The sequence below is a fragment of the Colletotrichum costaricense genome, assembly GCF_030867565.1.
Source record: "Colletotrichum costaricense strain IMI 309622 chromosome Unknown Scaffold_3.1, whole genome shotgun sequence".
Lineage (NCBI taxonomy): Eukaryota > Fungi > Ascomycota > Sordariomycetes > Glomerellales > Glomerellaceae > Colletotrichum > Colletotrichum costaricense.
This window is the reverse complement of record NW_026848232.1, coordinates 1,602,080-1,623,206: the sequence shown is the minus strand read 5'-3', so window position 1 is coordinate 1,623,206 and position 21,127 is coordinate 1,602,080. Positions and strand designations below refer to the sequence as shown.

Below are 21,127 nucleotides of genomic sequence, written 5' to 3'. Positions count from 1 at the left end.
TATAATCTTGGTGATTCAACCGGTAAGATTAATGCCGCATTCAGAAATACTTTGTTCGAGGAAAATGAGAGGGAAATGACTAACGTGCGAGTCACACTTTCTGGGCGAGATTGCCTGATTGAACTTACTGAGTGTACATTCTTAATGTTTTTGGCAGCAGTGATTCTGCCTCAAGTCGTTAAAAACAGGTGGTTGGCACTACGGTCGGGTGGCATTGGGACCATCTTCAAGACTAATGGAATCCGACACTGTGATACATGTACAGTTGAGTTAAGTCGCAAACGGCTTATCCAGGCAGATTCGTCTAATTTAAGAATTTCTTAGATATGTGATAGTTTAATTACACTTGTTCGTGAGGGAGAGCTGTACAAGATTAGACAGTGATCATGGATAGGACCTGGCGAATGGTCCGAATTACTATCATACCTTGAACATAAGTATGCTGGAAGGGCCGCGGCTCAATCTGCATGATGAGCCGTAGTCAAAGAACGATTGAAAGAGACTGTATCGAACAAGTGCGCCCCAAACTACCAGACATTCGTTTCCCATATCAACATAATATGATGTCGAACGAGGCAGAAGCCATTGGGATCATGGGGTTCTTTGACCAATGCCAGACCGATTTACCATCACTCAACCATTTTGAACCCATAGCTTGGGGCTCCAAGAGGAAGAAGGCGCCTCTTTGGCAATGTGTATGTTAACCAGATCTGCAAGGAGTGAATCATATGCTGACCTTCGTCATTCTAGTGCAACTGTGGGCAGGGATTAATGCCTATCACGATGAGTGCTTGCCGTAACTGTAGTGAGCCACGATGCTCATTCTGTCCCATCACCAAAGTCGCGACTAGGTCGTGATGAAGTAATTATCAATGAGAACTCGAACCTTTGGGAACGAAGTAAGTCATCCAAGCTCCATTGGCGTTGAGGACTGGCAAAAAATGACGAGGGAATGAAGCGCTAATGAGCGGTCCAGGGAACGTAGCTCGCCTTCCTGCAATATCAGTGGTCACTTTGAAACACCAATGGAATTGATAATTTTCTGCTACAATTTTTTGGTATACGGAAGGATATGTAATATGGGTCTAATAATCCTCATACGTCTCTACGTAGAAAAGATAATACTTGACGATTATCAAATCCTCTGTGTGTTCAGTTGTAAATAGTCCCCACCTGTTGAGCATTCGCCTTCAACGCAATTACGCCCACATACGACATCACAGTGTACTGGGCGCAGGTCCATTGATTCAGGCATGGTGTGCCCACTAGGTAGAGAACAATCAGAGGAGGAGACCAATCACATGCCTTAATCCTAGGTCAGGTGCCAGCTCTTCTGAAAGTGACATCAAATACCTAAGTACCGAGATCGGCCTCTTCGAAGGCCTAGGTTAATCTCAAGGCAAATCATCCACGTTGCGGTGTATTGCCTGTCTTGACTATTTTGTCCGGGACCACTGGCCATGACATCATAGTATAAGGTAAGCACGTGGCGCTGGACCTGCCTGGTCTTAAAATGTCTCACAAGAAGTTCATGTATGATATTCGATTATGTCCGTGTCTATGTACAGCCAAGCTCGTTTCTTTTTCCTGGAACCAGGTTCCTGGCGCCGGGCAGCCCTTGCAACTTGCAAGGCTTGGTCCGTGTAATTTGAGCTGACGCGGGCCACGACAGGTATTTTCCAAACGGATGATGGCATGATGTATCGCCGGTGCCGGCCCGTAATCAACGTTTTCTGGGCCGGGCATCTGCATCGCGTTCAAGATGTTCCCTGGGGAATGCGTCTTGTTCCTTTTGGTATGTATTTTCCCAAAAAATGCTTGGGAGACAGGTGACGGTTCATGCGTGAAGATCACAAAATAGGTACACGAAGTTTCCGATACTAAGCGTCAGTTACTCGAGTACTGTTTGCAAGAGTCTATCGGCGGATACGAACTTAAAGTTAAATGAGTCTCCAGCTAGACTCGCCACCCGAGCAAATACGTCAAGTGTGAACTTGGTACGAATACCTGACGGAGCAATCTTAGGTGCGTCCTGATCATTTGCCCCGATGCGGCTCAAAAGGACTATTTATGATCCCATCAGAGAAGCACCATTGCGATACTTGGCCTTTAAATTTCACTGGCCCATTCTACCTACGGTATCTTGACATAGTATTCTTTGATCTTCACCACACTCTGCCCCTTCCCTCATAGGCGGCTCGATTTCATGTGCATTCTCACGCCCGAGTCTCTCTTAGCCTCATTCGGCCAGCCAAGTAATATTAATACTGCAGCGAGCAACACAATGCCAGCTTTCATTTCTAGCCAATCTTGCAGTAGTCCGCCCATCCTAGGCGCCGAAGTCATCCAATTACCTACCGACTCAAGCACACCCTTATGCCGGAATCACCACCTTCAATATGCTGAACGGTGCTTCAGCTGCTTGCCGACGCAGGGCCCTACGCCAGTCGAGTGGGGTCCAAAAAGAAAGCAGATCTGTCTTTGGACTTGTGTCAGTACATCTTTCTCCCCTTACCCACACCTTTTCTAGTGGAAAAAGATACGGACGTTGACTTTAACATGATGTAGTGCCGCTGCGGTCAGACTGGATTGCTCATGTGCCTGGGATCGTGCGAGAGTTGCGGGGTGGCCCGCTGCGCGTATTGCCCGGTCGACAGATATAGAAGGGCTGGCGCCGCCCTAACTTAGGGCTAGGAGCCATACGGCAAGGGGCTATTTCTATTATTGCAAATGATGGCGTCAAAGTATTATGGGAGTCAGCGCAAGGTTGCCAACGGTTTATTGGGCTATTCTTTTTCAGTGTTTCTGTTTTTTTGCGCTGTATTTGAGATCTATTCCTAACTTAGGTACCCAAAGGCTTGTATCTAAGTGAAATTGAAAACCGCTGATTTGTATTTTAACCAGTGTCTCAGGAGCATCCCTTCGGTCCATATACCACCACCTCCCCTCCCCCATGCACCCAGTAGGTAGAAGCACCCACGACACCACATGCTCCTATGTGCCTATCGGCTTTTTCTTACCAGCCAAGATTGAGCTGAGTACGCATTCTTCGTCAAAGCCCTCTCGTTGAACCCATATACTGCCTCCTGACTGCGCACCTTTTCTTCTCCAAACGTCACCTCTCCGCATTCCTGCCCGATATCCAGAAATTCAAACCCCATGTTCTTGGTCACTGCAATGACCTCATCAAGAGAAAGCTGGACGAAAGGACCGGTTCCCCACATGAGAGGCCCAAAGTTGACCCAGTACCCTCCGGGCTTCAAGACGGAATGGATCGTATTGAAGTAGCTCATGACATTGCGAGCCGTGTCGAGGAAGAAGTGCGTCACCACGACATCATACTGGCCAGAGTACGACTTGAAAGCTGAAGCGAAATCACCTTCAACAAGTAGCACGGCACTGGCGTTAACCCGCCTATCAGGGAAGGACACCTGACGAAACATGTCTGCTGCTGTCGCGTGATGCGACCATCCCTCAACAAACGGGTGGAAAGCCTGAGAAGCCGGGCGAGTGTGGGACTCGAGAAAACGATAAGCGAGATTCATGAACATCGACCATTCGTTGCTCGTGACCTCGAAGCCTCCGAGAGCGGAGATTTCATGACCCAGACGGCCAGCGCCGGCTCCCGGAAGCAGAACTTTGATGTCTCCCTGCTTAGAGCGATCTGGAAAAAGCATGTCCAGAGTACCGAGAATACAGGGGAAGGCATCATCTCGCTCGCCTTGGCCGGCAGTCGACCAATCCCTAACAAAATGTTTCAGGGCTTGGGATGTGCTTACTCTGTCAGCAGGCTGGCCAGCGTTGTCCTTGGCCTTGGCATGATCATCCAGCTCCTTGCGACTGATACCGTAAAACTCGAGCGCCGATTCGACAATCTCATCGCATAACGCCTGATTCACATCGAGAAGATTTTCTGCCGTCTCGAATTTCTTTGAATATCCAACGGCCTTTTCGAGAACCTACGGTGCGAACGGTAAGCGTGCTTTTTGTTGGCTTCAGGGGAAAGGATGTCTCAGGGGGCGGCATGATTGTTACTAACCGCCTTCTGTGCCTTGGATACGTGCTTGTACAGCCCCTTCCACCGGTCAAGCTCAGCCATCTGGCGGGCCTTGTATCGACTGAATCCAAACAAGGCCTCGAGGAGCCGATGGCGGGGGTGATTGGTGTCCCATTTACCGTGGGACTTGCTCAGTCGCTTCAGGAGATTCTTCTTCTCCTGCTCGTGCCGCGGACTCGGTTTGTCTGGGATATCCTCTAAAGTGACCGTCACCTCGTGAATCTCGACAAAGGATTCTTCTGGCATCTGCATTGTTCGGTTAGTACGTGCTTGAGCCTGGTGGCAGACACCACCGTGACCAGGGGGGGCTTGCCCTTACCGCCGCCAAGATTTCTTGCGTGTTCAACTCATTGTCCGCGTAATTCCGGACGCTGTCTGCCTCGGCGGCTACAGAAAGAACGCCATAGGCGAGACTGAAGGCAGCCCATGAGGCAGCGTGAGACAACCTCATTGAAGCAGGCAACGCTCACCGAGTGGCGTCAAGGCTAGTCAGGGGTGGGGCTTGATGCGATTCGCCAGAACCGACAATGGCGTGCAGAGAAACGCCTCGAACGCTTCGATTTCGGATCTGAACCGACGGGGGGAAACTCAATCGTCGCTTGATAGTTGTTTAGTGAGAAGGATGTGGACATCCATTATTTGAAAATGAAAGAATTCTGAAAATGGATGCGGTCAAAGTAGTGAGGACCTTGATAGATGCCAAGGCGAGAAAATGTGGATATACTCAACCAACAGCCCGAATACGTGAAATTTCGTATGGTATTCATGTACAAAAGATCCGATGTCTACCACCATTGAGGGGCTTCTCCATCTTCAGATCCTGCTATCTATTCTGATCGTCAAAACGTCCTATTATGCGTGGCCATTAACCCCATTCGTGAGCTTCCCATTCGCCGTCACTGCATCCTCTTTCAAATACTCGTTCAAGCGATCGCGCGTCTTGCAGTTCTCTAACGCAAAGCTAGCTGCCAGCTCCTCGAGCTCATCTTCCGTCTTGTCCTTGAACAGCTCTGCAAACTCCCAACCGGCGTACTCGCTCATCAAGCACTCCCGTACCACACGCTCTACCTGCCTGTCAAAGTTCCACACCTTGGGGTACTTTTTCTTAAGCAAGTGCGCGGGAATTTGCCTCTTCAGCTTCTCGATAAACGGTGCGTAGACCTCGTTGTCGATGGCGCTCTTGTCTGCGCAACCCCAAAAGTCAAGGCCGTTTCGTTGCTTCTTCTCAACAAATGGCTGGATGAGGCGCATGTACGGGCTCTCCGGGTCGAGGTAGACCATGCCTTGGTAGCCGATATCCTTGTACAACCAGATGCTCCATGAGATGCCATCGAACTCCCGGTATATGGCGAGCTGCTCCTTGAGCAACGCGAAGCGCTTCTCGTTGGTCGCCTCGGCGTTGGGATCCGTCTTCGGGTTCTGGTAGACGGGGCCCCACTCGCCGTTCCAGATGGGCACACCGGCCTTTTGCATGAATTCCACCTTACGCTTAAGACTTGTGCGCAGCTTCTCCTTCTGTTCAGATGTGCCGTCGTACTGCTCGGGAAGAGGAAAGCCCATCATGCTGTAGTCGTGGCAGCTGTAGACACTGTTGGGCAGTGTCTTTTCTGGTGAGAAGGCAGAGAAGTCCATAGCGTAGGTGTTGCCATCCAGGAAGAGGATGTGGTCGGGGTCGATAGCGCGGATCGCCTTCTCGGCGCGCTCGTACCATGCGATGAGGCGAGTGTGCTCAGGGTCTGCTGGCTCATTCAGGGGGTTGTATCCCGCAATGACCTTGTTGCCGGCGTAGTGACGGGCGAGAGCCTCCCATAATTGAATTGCGCGATCCTGGAAGTCTTTAAACTCCCAGAAAAGTGCTCTGCTGATTCCTGAGTCGCTGTGCCAGTCCTGGTTTTGCCCACCTTGCACCGCATGGAGGTCCAGGATGACATAGATGTTGTACTTGGCGCAAATATTGACGAGGCGATCGAGAAGATCAAAGCCGGTCTGCTTAATTACGCTCGGGTTGTCGTCATCCTGAAAATGACGGTAGTTGAAGGGTATCCTCAAGCAGTTGAGACCCAGTTGTGCGTACAAGGCGGCGTCAGCCTCTGTGAAAAAATGGTGGATGAGACGGTTGAAGAAGAAGTCGGCTTTTTCCTTGCCTAGTACTTCTTCCAAGGCAGCGCGATGTTCGTGCTCGTGACCGGCGTACCCGGTGATGAAGTTCTCCATGTTGAGCATGCCACCGAGGCCAGCGCCCTTGAGGATGACTTCATTGTCATTCTCGTCGACAATCTTAGTTCCCTTGACGCGAAGCATCGTGAGAGGGGGGTTAGATGTGGCGGCCGACATTATGAGCGGATGTGAGGTTCTGGGTTTGGGGATGTGATGTTGCTGATTGTCATTCTTTCTGAGGACGGTTCTTTATACCCATCAGCACCGTGACCAAGACTACATAGTGGACCGATTTGATAAGTATGGCCCAATCATGAAATCGGATCGAGGCTCTGTTCTGCTCTCATCGCGCATGGCTAAGTGAGCGTCCGGCTGCCCCCCTCACCGTCTTAAGAGCGACACTCCGCGAAGATGGGTTGATGTGGGGCTTGCCTTAAAACACATTCTCCATCAATCCCGCATGTGAATCAGCCCGACTGGACCAACTAGAGTCTGGGGTACAGCGATTTGCGCATGAGGTGGAGCTAGACTCTGACCGATGAGGCGCCAGGAGCTGCCGATTGACATTCGTGGGAGTCTTCGCTCTATGTCGACCAAGTGACAACATGACTTTCCCACAACATTTCCCGGTTCCACGTTGTGTCAAGCGGAGTATCGATCGAGTTGCATTTAGCCTGAGTGAATCGATGTAGTATTGTCGGTAGTCAGCTCCAAGACCCTTGATGGACAAAGACCAAGACACCCGACAAATAGCCTCGACTAAACCCGTAAACGATAAGCCGATGGGGATGGTGCCGAGATCATCCCACATGCCTTGTCCAAGACGCGACGAACAAGCTCCATCTCGCGCGTTTCGCACTCCCAAAATGCAAGTAGATCAACCACCTCTCCTACGGCGCCATACCAATCATTTGGTAGGGAATGTCCACCTTCAGTACCGCTAGACTGGGTGAGCAATGCTGCCGCAACCAACACCAGAGCGCTTCGAGAGCAGGATCGCATCATGGGCAGCGTCCCATGATGGCGATGTCTGTACCCTAGACGATTAATGGCGAGTCGATAAGCATGATTTTCGAGACCTTTTTGAGCCAACAATTCCACACTTGGAGTAAGAACCTCGCCAGCGAACTCGGGGTTCGCCCCAAGTGCATCGAGGAAAGCGGTAGTAAATGGCCAGTATATCACCTCATAAAGGTTCACCGCGTGACCTCGGAGCACGAATCTGCACACATCATCCTCTTCCGGAGGCTCGGCGAATGAGAGACTGGAAGGAAGCGAGCTTATCCACTCTTGTGCTTGCTCCTCGTACTGCGGCACTGCCGCGGCCATTGCCGCGAGGTATGCTTGGCGCGTGGGATGTTCTTTCTGAAGGCCCACCATCTCGGCACTAATCCGAGAGGCAAGCCTTCTGAGAGAGATTTCGGCCAAGTAGAAGTACCATGATGTTCTCTCGCGAGCCAGACGCGGATCCGTTGCCGCCTCAACTTCTGCCCTAGGCGCTGGCGGCGTCGGGAAGAAGGGCGGGTAAAATGCCAATTCCTGATCGCTGAGTGAGAAGTCTGGGAGGTAGAGATCCCCTCGCATCTCTCGCTCGGATTTCCATGAGGACCAGTAAACAGCCTGCTGCAGAGTGTCGATGGAATAATTCCGTGACTCGTCGCCCGACTCAACGTTTCTATGGTAGCGCTGTTGGGCCTCGGGGGTAAGAAACGAAAATTGCTGACAGCTAGCTAGCGCCTGCACGAAGTACCTCCACGCCTTGACAGGCTGAAAAACGCACATCATGTAGACCCCTGAAAGAAACAGACATTGAGCCGCAATAATGTCATCCGACGACAGTAAAATTCCTAGTCGCTTCTGCGCGGCTTGGAAGAAAGCTTGAGCATCGCTGTGGGCTGCGGAGCCCAGCATCGTCTCCTGGCTGGGCCCAAAAGGTGTGGCTAGAGAGCCTAATGCGCAGATCAGGAGAGAAAGGCAGGACTCAGCCGACCAGTTGATCCCTTCAAGTACGGTATGTGAGACCATTTTTCGCGTTGCTGTCTCGTCGAGAATCGGATTCTTGACATGGACGTAGCTGAAGAAACTATCGAGCAAGTCGTTGATTCGTCGGGGCTCAAGGTCGAGAGCGCCGATGAGGGACATTGGAGAATTCGCAGCTATCGAGATATGATCAACATGCAGAGTCATGTCTCCAGCATCAATGCCGTGGCTAATCTCCTCAAAGATGGCCCATGACAGGACATGTTCTGGCCTCGGAGGGAGGATCATCCCCATCTGGATAAGAGGCCCCACAGGAGGTGCTTCTATTGTCCGGTGCTCGACAGCGGCCTCGACCACTCGCGTTTTGTTGCTCGGTAGTCCATCAACTGTCACCGATCTCATCATCTCTTCCAGATCATCGAGTCTTTCCAAGATCTTGAGACTAGCCGGGTCGAAGCTGGACAGGTCTACGGGCGACTGGATGCAAGTAGCTCCAACCTTGAGGCAGAAAGAGCATGATGGCTTGAGATTGTCACATTTCGTTCTCCGAGCCCGGCATACTTGGCATGCCCTGACGGCTCTCTTCCGCTGATAGAATGCGGTTCCGCGTGCTGCTGGTCGGGTGTTGGTCTTGGACGTGGACTGTTCCGGCCGACTCCGGTCTAGGTCAGACGCGTCTGTGGCCGACGGCACGTGGCTGCTGTCCGGGGCAGAGGGGTCTGTCATCAGGAGAAGGAAAGGATCGCCAGGCGTACAATGGCTCAAATTTGTGGGGGATGAATAACACTACTTCTGGGAGGCGGTTTGTGGGTTGCAATGAGATGTTGGATGAGGTGGAAAGCTGGAGAAAAGACGGGGGAAAGTGTCGCGGAGTGTCGCTTTTAATGTTCTTTCCTTCGCCGCCTGGAGATTCTTGCCGGGCTAGCCAGGAATGGATTGCGGGGAAAGTCTGGGGCTCCACAACAGCCCGAGGATACGTACCCGCCGTTCCACGCTCTCGGATTTTCGAGGGCGGTGGTCTCGGCCCAACACGGAGGCGCGTGGACTGATTTTCTTCACGAGCCATTGCTTGACCTTGCCATATTGGGCGTTTGTTCGCCTGGCTGTGGCTTGACCAGTCGCGGAATGTCGCTCATACGCCATCCGTCCTGTCGTCCTTGGACAAGGGGTTCAGCAAGAACTATCCGAATGACCTCAACACACTGAGGTTGCTCGGGATTATAGCACCATCACGAATAGGGTGTTCCAGCAACCTGACTGCCGGAAATGAGGAGTTGGCAAAGGATATAATCTCCAAGACTTCCCCAGATTTCCTGGTTATCATTCTTTTGTTCCCCAGTCTCCGCCGCTCCTCGACCCTGGTTAGCCATCTTCAGTTTCCACATCGAGTCACAATCGAAGTTTGTCACATTCTGTGGCAAATCCCATCAAACATGGCAGAGAAGAACGACGTTTCGGATCACTTGGAAGCAAGTGTTTCCCATCATGATGCCAAGGGAATGGCCGTCGGTTCGACCAACCAGCAGGAGCATGATCTCACTGTGCGAGAAGTCTTCAAGAACCACAAAGCCATTGTCTGGTGGTGTTTTTACTGGGCAATGGCCGCCATCGGATGGTAAAACATACAGGATGACCTCCAAGAGTTGCAATTGGCTGACTAGGTACGCGACTCTTAGGGGGTTTGATGCGCAGATCAACGGTGCCATGATTTCCGTCGCATCCTTCAGGAGAGACTTTGGGTATGGATCCATACGCAATCTCCCGGCCCAAACCATCATCCTCGCAAAACTGCAAAGACTAACTAGAGACTCAACAGATATGTACTCGACGGCGAAGCGATTCTCCCCGCGGATTGGCAGTCCGCCTTCAACATCATCAGCACCGTCGGTCAGTTCTTCGGAGGCTTTGCCTGCAGTTGGCTCGCAGATAGAATCGGACGCAAGAATTCCCTCCTAATCGGCGTCGTCATCTGCACCGGCGGCTGCGTCGGCGAGATCCTCTCAGATACCAGGGCAGCTTTCCTCTGCTCCAAGCTGATCCTCGGCCTGGGACTCGGTTTCTACCTCACGCTTGCACCCCTCGCATGCAGTGAGCTGGCTCCCGTCGCCCTTCGAGGATATGCCACAGCTGGTGTTAACTTGGGCATCGCCATTGGCCAGCTCTTGTCCAACGCTGTTGTCAAGGCCTTTGGAGAAAGATCCGATCGCTGGGCCTACCGTGGACCCTTCGCCACCCAGCTCTTCTTCGTCCTCTTCCTCGCCGTTTTCTTGCCCTTCACGCCCGAGACCCCCTGGTACCTTGCCCGCAAGGACAAACTGGAGCAAGCAGCAAAGTCACTCAAGAAGCTATATGGGCAGGACTACGATGTTAATGCCAGGCTATCTGGAATTGTGGCGACAATTGAGGAGGAGAACTTGAACCAAACACACGAGCTTGGATTTGTCGACTGTTTCAAGGGCACCAACCTTCTTCGGACAGGTATATCAACTGGCGTCTTTCTGTGCCAGCACTTGGTAAGTTCCTCCTGACCTTGCCGCGCCCGACTCTTTACTGACTCTAGACAAGGTCGGTATAATTTTTGTCCTCGGATACTCGACATACTTCTTCCAGCTCGCTGGCCTCGACGTCTCGAAATCCTTCGACCTCGGTGTGGGCGTCACAGCTTGCGGTGTCCTCGGAAACATTGTCAGTTGGTTCGTCATTGAGTCCTTTGGCCGCCGGAAGATCTTCATCTCTGGAATGGGAGCCCTGACCACGCTCCTCCTTCTCATTGGCATTATGGACGTCGTCCCCACGGATGCCGCAAAGTGGGTGCAAGCCGCCTGCACAGTCATCTATGCTTTCGTGTACTTCATGACCATTGGTGCCATGGCTTTTGCCATCCTAGGCGAGGCTTCTAGCTCTGTTCTACGCGCGAAAACCATGGCCCTTGCTACCGCTACCCAAGCAATCTGTGGCTTGGCGATGAACTTTGCGATTCCTTACATGGTCAACCCAGATGAGGGCAACTTGAAGGGCAAGGTTGGATTCATCTTTGGGGGACTGGCGTTGATTGGTACCGTGGGAAGCTTCTTCTACGTCCCTGAACTCAAGGGTAAGACCTTTGATGAGATTGACCGTCTCTTCGTAGCGAAGGTACCACCGAGAAGGATGGGAAAGATGTAAGCTACTCGAAAGACAGTGGATCACTATTAGTTATCATTGAATCAGTGCATTTTATTATTACACGATAAAAGGTGGTGTAATTATGACTGAACCAGTCCCGATCCCCTGTGATTGCTTGAAGGTGACTTCTATCCACTGGCTTTCGAGGCAATCCAAGTGCCTATGTCAGATTGACTGCGAGAGCCTATCGGCTGCTTTTCTCTTCCATGCCAGATAGGTAGGTTCAGGGCTACAAGGAAGATTCACCTAATCTTCTACGCGAACCGCGGCGTTCAGTCTACTTTCTCGGCGAAGGCTGATCATACTCGCCAATATAGAAAATCAAGTCATCTGGCTGAATTCCCTCCGAGTCCTCCAAACTGGAAACATACGCCCCCGTGACGTCCTTGCCCTCCATACTGTTCCACTCCCAGCACATCTTATGAACGTGCCAGTAAAACGGGTTGTCGGTGATCTGCCCCCATCCAATCTCGCCCATGTCGATCTGGAAGCTCGTCTTGGGTCCGACACCGCGCATCTGCCGGGCCTGCGCGATCGAATTCATGGCCCTGTACTCCATGACGTCGACGAACTGCACAGAGTCGAGGTCGGACAGCCACTTTCCCGCGCGTCCCCAGACACGGGCGATGATGTCGCGCAGGGAGACGCCCTTTTCGTCAAAGCCGTTGGCGACGAAGTCGACCTTGATACGGTTGCCGTCGATGCGGAATTCGTTGATGATGTAGCCGCCTGACGACACTGTCCACTTGTCGCCACTGTTGCTGACGCTGTAGCCGGCGTCGTCGAGCTCGTCGCAGTGGCCGAGGCACAGGAGGCCGCAGAGAACCGCGAGGCAGTAAAAGATTATGGACCGCATTGCTAGAAATGGTACGAGTAGGTGGTCAAATGAGTGTGGAAGCAGAGAGCAGATGCTTCTTGAAGAAGTTGAGTATGCGTGAGACTTGGACCCGAAGTCGGCTAACGGGCAGGCGCTTAAATAGTGATCACGGTACTCAAGACACAGTTTTCATCAACTTACAATGCTACTTGCTATGTGAACAGCTTCAACGTCGTCACCCACAAAGCTCGTATCCATCTCGTTCAGCCCAAAGTCCGAGACACGAATGGAGCATACGGCGAGTTATGACACAGATAATAGCTTCGAAAAGTCAAAAAGATACCGGTGATGATTGATTCGGTCTCTCCGCCTGCAAAATCGAACGTCGCGTATAAACTTTTGTCAAATGGTCGGTGGAGCCTTGGAGCCAAGAACGCCGGCACCCATTTACAATGATTGTTCCCAACAATGTTGACTTTGTAGTATATACTGTACTGTAGAAAGTGAACCAACGCACGGAGATGCCGTTCATTGCAACCACCAAGGTTGTTCGGTGCATGGAACTGACGGGAAGTCTATTTTACGTGTCTAGGATCACCAACTGGACCGAGCTGAGGACAGCTGGGGCTTCTGAGGTGTGTGTCAACTGTCAGGTACGGCTGCGCACTTATATTAACTTTCACAATCATACTATAAGTTCAATCAGGTAATTAACTAAACCTTTCCAACGTCTGGGCGTCGTATTTCACCCAAGCCGAAACACAATTATCGCGGAATTCCTTAGTCTCCATCCACCGTCGGCAGAACCCCATGCAATTAAACTACCGTAGGATACTCGGTCATGATGGCAATGGCGCAGAGTCTCGTGGATACGTCAGTCTTCTATAGGCTCCTAATGGTCCTGGTCATATAAGTAGCCAGACTAGGGAAGTCTCAGCTAATACATCAACAGCTTACTGAACTCACTCCTTCCTCTCTAACAACGACGACCTTGAGTATTTAATCAATCAAACGCCACGCTCCCTACAACTTGTATTCATCATGCATTCCTTTTCTACCGTTCTTCTTTTCATCGCCGCGTTGGCCGGCCACTCTGTCGCTCAAAGTTGCACCGACCAGTGCGCAGACGTCTTTGCCGTAGCGAGCTCAGAATGCCCGCACCTCGGCAACACAAAAGAAGACGCCGACACCCTCAACGGCCCTAAGATGAGCTGGAAGAACAACATCTGGTCCACCCGTGGCAAGGATGGTGCCGTGGTGGAGATCGACCCCAGAGCTTGCACCCTGAGAACCTTTGGTGGCCGTGACGATTTCTGCGGCATCTGGATCGGCGGCAAGGAGGAAAAAGGAAAGGGAAACACTGAGGTCAAGCAGCCGAACGCTCTGTTGCAGATCCCTTTCAACGGTGGCTGCTGCAAGATCGACAAGGAATTCTGCAAGGATGGTGCTATTGACTGGGCGCAGTTGTTGAGAGTGAAGAAGGGGCCTGATGCATCCTAGGTATCGAATTGGATGTCACGTAGTGCATGGTTTTTCTAAAAGAAGACAGAAAAGTTGTGTGAATATTAATTTTGAATTCTTTTGCAAGTTGAAACCATTATCAAAATAGCTTTGCTATATTTACAGGTGCAATCTACATGGATCCACGTATGATTGTTTGCTCAAGTAATCCTTCACCAGCAGTATTTACAGCATCCCGATTATCTGGACTAGTTGCGTCTCTTCCAGAGTCCTATCATTGCAATTAAGATCCTGAAGTAACCCGCTTTTCAAACTTTGTCTACTTCGCAACTGTGTATCGAATATTTGGCTGAGGTGGCGTCTTCATATCCTTGCCGAGAAAATAGTCGACATGATGAGATTGCATGTACCCCTTCAGAGTCATTGCATTGCGGTATGCAGGATTATGAGCCAGAGTATACAAGCGGATATCGCTCGGCTGGTCCGTCGTGAAGATTAGCAACTCATCGGCAGCTTCATTGGTAACAATGACTTCCTCTCTCCAGTCACCAAGGATGTCACCAATAAAGTTAGGATATCTGCCGGCAGTCACTCCGCCGAAATCGCTGACTCTCAATATTCGAGGGAGACTGTTAGAAGTACTGGGATTTTCCCAATCCCACTTCTCAAACTTGCCATCGTTGAAAAGTTCGAGTAGCTCGTCCCCATCCCACCAAAGGCCCAGGTGGGGCCAAGGGGCGAGCTCAGTATCCGACTCTGTGAGCTCATTCTCTTTGGCGTTGTAGACTCCTGAGAACGACCATACTTCCATGCCGGGATGGGTCGGGTCAATGTCACCGACCATGCCGCGGGCAACGTCGGTCACGTTGTTGCCGACGTGCTTCCAGATGATCTCGCCAGATGAGCCATCGTAGTAGTACTCGTAGATTAGATCTGGGTTTCGCTGCTGCACGCCATACCCCTGAAGCCCTTCACGATTCGGGTCAATCTTGGCGAGATGGAATCGATCGCCGTGGATGATACCCTGATCCCCGAGGGTGTACCTCTCCGTGCCATCTCCATTCAAGGCAAAGCCAATCTCAAGGACCTCATCCTTTCCGTTCCCATCGAGATCAATGATGCGCGTGTTGTGCCCGTCGGGAAAATTCTTATCGCCCCGGTTCCACTTCCACTTCTGCTTCAGAGATGTACCGTCAAAGGTCCAGGTCACATACATCAAGTTGAAATCGCCAGACCCAATGCGGTTCTTCATATACGCAACGAGATGGGGCGTCTCTCCGTCCAGAAACCCAGCACCAAGGCGGGCGGCGAGCGGTCCGTCGTCAATGTAATCCGTAGGAACCGGGGCGAAGGCGCGAAGAGCTCCCGTGCGCCCGTCAAGAATAGCCATGGACTGGTGGTTATTCGTTTCTCCATCGCCGAATGTCTTCCCGTCCCCAAACACAACCCCATTGGCAATACGAATCGCAACTTCGGCGCGTCCGTCACTGTCGAAGTCGAAAACAGTGACACCATCCCAATGACCAACGTCAATTGTCGATGATCCCGGCTCTATGTTATTTTGATTCTCGCTATTTGGACCAAGATTGACTTCCCATAGAAAAGTCCCATTACCGGTGTAAGCCTCAATAGTCTGTGGTGAAGTCTGTCTGTCGAGAACATAGTCCCACTCGCCGTCTCCGTCAAGATCACCAACCCAGACGAATTTAACAGCGCCACCGCTGCGGATAGGGACCCGGACAACCGGCTCGACCGCATTCTTGGCAGGCAGACTGAAAGATCCGCTAGCATCTTGTTCTTCGCCGTCAATGACGGGCCGTACGAAGTAGGTGTTGATTTCATCCGGATTAGCGGTAAAATCGAGGAAATTGGTGCCGCTCGTGAGGATCTTGTCGTTGAGTCTTGTCGGGGAAGTCGCCGTGTCTCGATAGACGTTGAAGCCGATTCCTGATGGATCCAGTCCAAGAAGACGCCAGGTGACCAAGATGGCTTCGTCGCTTGCTCGCACAGCAACGACGCCTCGGCCAAGATTTTCCAAGGGCCGGGCCGCTTGTGTCAAGAAGGCACTAGAAAGAGCGAAAGACGCTAAGAGAAGGTTGAGAAACTTCATAATTTCGGCCTTTCGAGACACCTTTGATGAGTAATATGGACGTTTCAACCCGTGCTGTTGTCCTTGAATTACTTGGACCTACATGTATTGACCGAGGAATGAGCTGTATAAGTAGCTACTAGATTATACTGACTTTGTCTATACGCACACAGGCTTGTTGACGCCGTTCACTTGAATTGCCTCAACTCAGTCCGAACTCCCGTTAGTCCACTCCGTTTCCGTCGTTGCCAGGCTCATTGTCTTGATGCTGCAGTCTCTCCAGGTTTACAGCTCAGTAAATGACACGGGCGATTTGCCTGATGTCACGCAACCACGGCACACCCACCAATGTCCGACTGCCATTGGAGGAGTAATAATACCTACCTAGACTCGGCAAAGTGGGTACCCGAATCGTCGTCGCTGAACGTCAAGTGGTTGCCCGAGCCACTCATTCCGAATCAACGCTTCCACAGCTGGGCCGTCAGCGGCACTCAATATCTCGGTTCAATTGAGCCGGAAATCGGGCCAACATCAAACAAGGACCACTCTCACCCCATGGGGAAGACATACATCCAAGCTGCTTCAATGCACCCCGCAACTCTCAATGCTAGCGGCTAAGAATGGTACACCAATCGTTAAGACCTAGTAATCGTTTGGGCCTTTGTCGCTTTCTATCATCTTGTGGTTGATAGATACCTAAGCTAGGACGGAGAATTAAAGGAATCAAACGATGTGAAAACGTGTTAAAAATGACACACCCACAATCTTCGGTAAGCCAAGACCACTTGCAACTCATCTTGAAGCAACTAGAGCCTCTTATCCGTGTCCACCTGCTCCATGATCTTTCCAACATCCTTCTCTGCACTTTGAAGATCTTGATGTACAAGGCCCTCAACCCATGGACCCCTAGGAATGAACAATGCTTCAAAAGGATTTGGCCCAATCACGAAGCCCGCCGGCATCATGGACATCGGATCAACCACTTTCTTCTTCAGTGTGACCGGATCCGTCGTCTGCTCAAGACGAAATGCCCAAATGAGCCGGGCAAACAATATCCATAGGCCTTCTCTGCCTACATGCCTGCCTGGGCAAAGTCGTCTTCCGTATCCAAAGGCGGTCTTGGGTAGGTCTTCATTCTCGATCCATCTCTCCGGCCTGAAGTCGTCGCAGTCCGCGCCATACACCTCTTTGTCCCGCGTAATCGCCTACTGGGAGTGAATTATCGTCGCTCCCGCCGGAATTCTATATCCCTTATACTCATCTTCCTCAACGGCCGCATGGTCCAGCCCAGCTGGTAGGATAGGTCGCCACCGCATGACTTCCTCGATCATCGCGTCGACATATGGCAGCTTCTCCCGGTCTTCGAAAGCAGGCAAGCGATTATGACCAACGACTTCATCGATCATGGCCTGAGCCTTGCCAAAGACATGCGGATACGTCAACATGGCAACGACGAACCAACACAGAGTGGCGACGCTGGTATCACCATTGGCTAATGTCAACGTTCCAACAACCCACGCCTGCTCGGTCTCGCACATGCCCATATCCGAGGTATCAGTGCTGTCGGCAATTTGTTTGCTCAGGTTATAACCAGGTCTTTTGAGTGCGCTGCGAAAATTGCCCAAGTAATGAGCCTCCTCGCGCTCGAAGAGGACCTTTGCTGCCCGTTTCCACGGAGAAATGGCGTAAGGAAGATGTTTTAGCCAAGGGAAGATATCGTACCATGTTTGCGTAGTCTTCAAGACTACCGAGGTTGGGGCGACGTCGAAGAATTTAATTTGTGCTTCATGCTCGGGATTGCCTCTCAGCAGCCGATAGCCCCAAGCTATCATGCTCACGTTGCTGGATGCTGCGCGTCGGAAGTGCCAGTGAGGGTTTACAGCAGCTCCCATTTGCTTCTCGCTGCTTTTCTCTTGTATCTCTGACAACAGATCGTTCAGCAGCTGAAGCGATTCCAACTCTATCAGAGGATGGTACGGCGCCACGGAGCGAGGGTTGAGTCCCTTAGCGTGGAGCCGTTGATGGAGCCGGAACTGGGTATCGTACTGTAGAAAGAGAATGTTGTAGTTGTTACAAACGAGCTCTCCTGCGTAAGGACTGAATGTGCGTCCTGAATAATTGCTTGCTCGCTTGTTCAAAAGATCGTGAGCCGCTTCGACCGTTGTAAGGACGATGTGAGACTGGCCTCCCTTTTCATAATGCACGATTGGTCCGTACAAGTACTTCCATTGGTAATGGGTCAACCAGTTGAAGCATATCTCTGGCGCATTGAAGAAATTTCCGAAAATTGGCAATCGAGGCGGTCCCGGGGGTAAAGAAAGGGTCTTCTTCATATTCAGCTGTAAGTTTTGCCGAATGTGGGAGACTAGTAGATAGAGGACAATAGAGATGAAGGTGAATACGAGCAAGGCCATAGACATCGATGTACAGGCTGAAGATGCATACTTGCCGCCGAGAGGTTCCATAGTGAGTTTCTTGATGAATATCCTTTAGTTAATGAACCAGTATAGATTAAAGAAGTGGTTAGATAACACAAAACATGAAGGGAAAGGGAGTTCAAATATCCGCCCTTGGGAGGCGGTAGTAACAGCCTCTCGTTCGACGCGGGTCGTTTACTCTCCATGTTGTGAAACATTATATGCAAATCATACGCATGATGAGAGATTGAGTTTTCGTGTCAAGAGCCTTATTTCTCACTCACATTTCGTGCAACACAGTCACACGTAGACGACTGAACATATCGCTTCAGCCATCAGCATACCGAGGTTATATAATTGGTCAGGAAATGGAGGCGTTTCGCAAGACTTGTTTACTGATATTACGATAACATCTAGTGCAAACACAGCATGTCTAATTGGCCGATGACAGATGATAGTCCGCTGCCGCTCTTTCCCCGGAGCGTAACAGCGCATACGTATGTGAAGCACAACAGCAGCCAAGTCAACTTACCCTCCTAGGCGCGCTCCGTGATCTCCCTTCATCCAACAACATCAGAGAACACATCGGCGAGGTATCCGCCAGGTGACGTTGGCTTCCCATACTTATCGGTAGCCATGCTCTCCATCGCGGGAGCAGCCACGTCCCGCATGTAACCGGCAATCTCTTCCTATTTGAATCTCTCCGCAAACTGCTTGGCATGCAGGCTCAAGCCCTGCGTAGCCCAGATTGGCTGTACCTGCTACATGATACCCATTTTTACAATATCCGCGGGGAAGGTCTCGACTTCTTCCGGAGAGGACTCGCTCTTACTAAAGTCGTATGCGCCAGTGCCTCCAGGCAGAGAGGCGGTATAGAATCCGTGCATATCTTCCTTGTCTGCGACGCTGTTTGTCAGCGCATGCAGGCTTCTAGAGGCATATTCAAACTTGTCTGTGAGACATACTTGGTTTATCTACATCAAGTTAGTCAAGCGATTGGGTTCTGAAGGGCTGGAGGGATGTACTTTGACAGCTCCATGTAACGTCTCCCAAGGGAGCTGCGGGAATACATCAGTCAATGACAGCCTCTGTACTCCCTTGCCACATGTACTGGCCAAGAGGTGCCTTTTGAAATTCCCAGTCGAACGTGATGTCCTTCCCGAGAATGCGCTTGGCGGTCGCTCGCCAGTCTTGCAACGCTATGAGCGTATCTCTAACCTCTTTCATTCAGGCATTGTACTGTTCCTCGGTCACTATGGACTTAACGGCCTCGTTAGAGGTCATCAATCCAGCGGAGGCTCTCCACCCCTTTTTGACTGCCACTTAATCCCTTCCCGCAAGCTTTCCAACCTCCAAGGCCTGGATGAAGGAAGAGACTGCGTCGATCGCTCTCAGAACACAAGGTTTCTTCCCTGGGGCCGATCACACTGGAGAAAACTTAGGCAGTTTCCGAATATCAAGGAGTTCTCCGGCTTCTTATCCCACCTCGTGATGAACTCAGCATGGTCGCTGTCACATCGGCATAGGATCATCGTGTCCACCGTGTTGGCCGCGTGTTAGTCTGCCTTCTTTATTGTCGATGGACACATATGGACTAACCCCATAACATCGAAAGTCATCCTGATAGTCATCAATAATTGCCTTTTCACGCCGGAAGCTGGCCGCTACCGAAGCTCAAGTCGTTGAGGATGCTAAGAAACTCGGCCGGCCCGACATTCCCACCATCAAAGTGGGAAAGACATACCCAAAAATCTACAAATATGTCATTTATCTCGTTCCAACATTTTTAAATCCCAGCGGAAAGACGCTTTGCCCCCAGACCCGCAAGGACCTTGTCGCGCTTGCCCGGGAATACGATGCCCTCGTCGTATCAGACGATGTCTACGACTTCCTGAGCTGGCCCGAGGACTCATCTACTCCAGACGACGCAGTCGGAGCTGTGCCGCCGAGGCTCGTCGACATAGATTGCAATATGCCCGGCTACAGTACATGGGGAAACACCCTCAGCAACGGATCTTTCTCCAAGGTGATCGGGCCTGGTGTCAGAGTTGGATGGGCGGACGGCACGCCGGCATTCGCCAGAGAATTGGCCGAGGTGTAAGTCTCTGCCCTGAGCTTCTCCATGCAACAAGCCAAAGAAGCCCGTATGATGGTACTAACTCCTGGGCAGAGGATCTTCTAGCTCCGGCGGTGCACCCTCACACCTCACTTCCACTTTCGTCGACAAGATGCTGCGAAGTGGCAGTCTGCAGACACATATCAAGAAGACTCTCATACCAACATATCGTGAGAGATGCCGCGCCCTCATGGCCTCTATCCGTGATATTTTGGTGTCCTTAGGTGTCACAGTTGAAATCAATAACCCAGAAGATGCCGCGCAAGCGACGACAGGAGGCTTCTTCACATACCTCCGGCTTCCAGAAGACCTTCCAGTGGCACGAACAGTGGCAGCCATAGCCTTGAAAGAGAAATTCCTTCCCGTCGCATTCGGACACATGTTTGTTGTCAGTGGGGACAAAGGGAGCGTTCAGAGAGCAGAGTCGAAGAATGGCTTTTCCAGATGCATCAGACTATGCTGGGCGTGGCATGAGGTAGCTGAGCTCGAGGAAGGTATTGAAAGACTAGCTGCTACCATACTGGATATCAGATCTAGATTGGAAGCTGGTGAGATTATTAGTGAGCAGGTCTCCATCGGAATAAGGTAGTCACGGAAAATACGGACTCTGTACTTCAGCACTCGCTTGTCGAAAGCGCTTCAATTAAGTTACCACAAGCTCAGATCCCTTCAAGCATAGGCGGCCATCACGGTCGAGAGCTGGCATAGATCACATCTGTGGCGAAACCAGAGGCACTCCGATGAAGTATCTTCAAGTACGCAAAGCATAGTCTGGCGAGTATTTGATACGCTGCCAGCATGTTTTCCATAGCAATCGCTTGAGTATCAAAATTCATGTGGCTGACCAGTATGTTCGAAGAGCATATAC

At 51.2% G+C, this 21,127-nt stretch overlaps 10 protein-coding genes across 10 annotated transcripts; 3 read left to right on the top strand and 7 right to left on the bottom strand.

Moving 5' to 3' along the window:
• Window positions 1-3,002: 3,002 nt before the first annotated feature.
• On the bottom strand, window positions 3,003-4,508 carry CCOS01_03355 (uncharacterized protein; the record flags this gene model as incomplete). Its single annotated transcript, XM_060451541.1, has 3 exons — window positions 3,003-3,959; window positions 4,040-4,303; window positions 4,377-4,508. The coding sequence occupies 3 exons, from the start codon at window positions 4,506-4,508 to the stop codon at window positions 3,003-3,005; spliced, it is 1,353 nt and encodes a 450-aa protein (XP_060317806.1).
• Window positions 4,509-4,909: 401 nt separating this feature from the next.
• CCOS01_03354 (glucan 1,3-beta-glucosidase) lies at window positions 4,910-6,391 on the bottom strand (the record flags this gene model as incomplete). Its single annotated transcript, XM_060451540.1, has 1 exon — window positions 4,910-6,391. One exon carries the CDS (start codon window positions 6,389-6,391, stop codon window positions 4,910-4,912), a length of 1,482 nt encoding a protein of 493 aa, XP_060317805.1.
• A 582-nt stretch (window positions 6,392-6,973) lies between these two features.
• Window positions 6,974-8,920, bottom strand: CCOS01_03353 (C6 zinc finger domain-containing protein; the record flags this gene model as incomplete). Its single annotated transcript, XM_060451539.1, has 1 exon — window positions 6,974-8,920. The coding sequence occupies one exon, from the start codon at window positions 8,918-8,920 to the stop codon at window positions 6,974-6,976; it is 1,947 nt and encodes a 648-aa protein (XP_060317804.1).
• A 707-nt stretch (window positions 8,921-9,627) lies between these two features.
• Window positions 9,628-11,359, top strand: CCOS01_03352 (maltose permease; the record flags this gene model as incomplete). The annotated part of the gene is made up of 4 exons (XM_060451538.1): window positions 9,628-9,809; window positions 9,871-9,933; window positions 10,011-10,707; window positions 10,760-11,359. The coding sequence occupies 4 exons, from the start codon at window positions 9,628-9,630 to the stop codon at window positions 11,357-11,359; spliced, it is 1,542 nt and encodes a 513-aa protein (XP_060317803.1).
• A 277-nt stretch (window positions 11,360-11,636) lies between these two features.
• On the bottom strand, window positions 11,637-12,215 carry CCOS01_03351 (uncharacterized protein; the record flags this gene model as incomplete). The annotated part of the gene is made up of 1 exon (XM_060451537.1): window positions 11,637-12,215. One exon carries the CDS (start codon window positions 12,213-12,215, stop codon window positions 11,637-11,639), a length of 579 nt encoding a protein of 192 aa, XP_060317802.1.
• A 1,002-nt stretch (window positions 12,216-13,217) lies between these two features.
• Window positions 13,218-13,676, top strand: CCOS01_03350 (uncharacterized protein; the record flags this gene model as incomplete). Its single annotated transcript, XM_060451536.1, has 1 exon — window positions 13,218-13,676. One exon carries the CDS (start codon window positions 13,218-13,220, stop codon window positions 13,674-13,676), a length of 459 nt encoding a protein of 152 aa, XP_060317801.1.
• A 280-nt stretch (window positions 13,677-13,956) lies between these two features.
• Window positions 13,957-15,747, bottom strand: CCOS01_03349 (uncharacterized protein; the record flags this gene model as incomplete). The annotated part of the gene is made up of 1 exon (XM_060451535.1): window positions 13,957-15,747. The coding sequence occupies one exon, from the start codon at window positions 15,745-15,747 to the stop codon at window positions 13,957-13,959; it is 1,791 nt and encodes a 596-aa protein (XP_060317800.1).
• A 1,184-nt stretch (window positions 15,748-16,931) lies between these two features.
• Window positions 16,932-18,191, bottom strand: CCOS01_03348 (cytochrome P450; the record flags this gene model as incomplete). Its single annotated transcript, XM_060451534.1, has 1 exon — window positions 16,932-18,191. The coding sequence occupies one exon, from the start codon at window positions 18,189-18,191 to the stop codon at window positions 16,932-16,934; it is 1,260 nt and encodes a 419-aa protein (XP_060317799.1).
• A 512-nt stretch (window positions 18,192-18,703) lies between these two features.
• CCOS01_03347 (uncharacterized protein) lies at window positions 18,704-19,370 on the bottom strand (the record flags this gene model as incomplete). Its single annotated transcript, XM_060451533.1, has 4 exons — window positions 18,704-18,832; window positions 18,926-19,041; window positions 19,109-19,117; window positions 19,238-19,370. 4 exons carry the CDS (start codon window positions 19,368-19,370, stop codon window positions 18,704-18,706), a joined length of 387 nt encoding a protein of 128 aa, XP_060317798.1.
• CCOS01_03346 (aminotransferase) lies at window positions 19,200-20,848 on the top strand (the record flags this gene model as incomplete). The annotated part of the gene is made up of 3 exons (XM_060451532.1): window positions 19,200-19,631; window positions 19,771-20,240; window positions 20,314-20,848. Coding segments are annotated over 3 exons (1,437 nt in total), but the record flags the coding sequence as incomplete, so codon positions are not given.
• Between the last annotated feature and the right edge of the window lie 279 nt (window positions 20,849-21,127).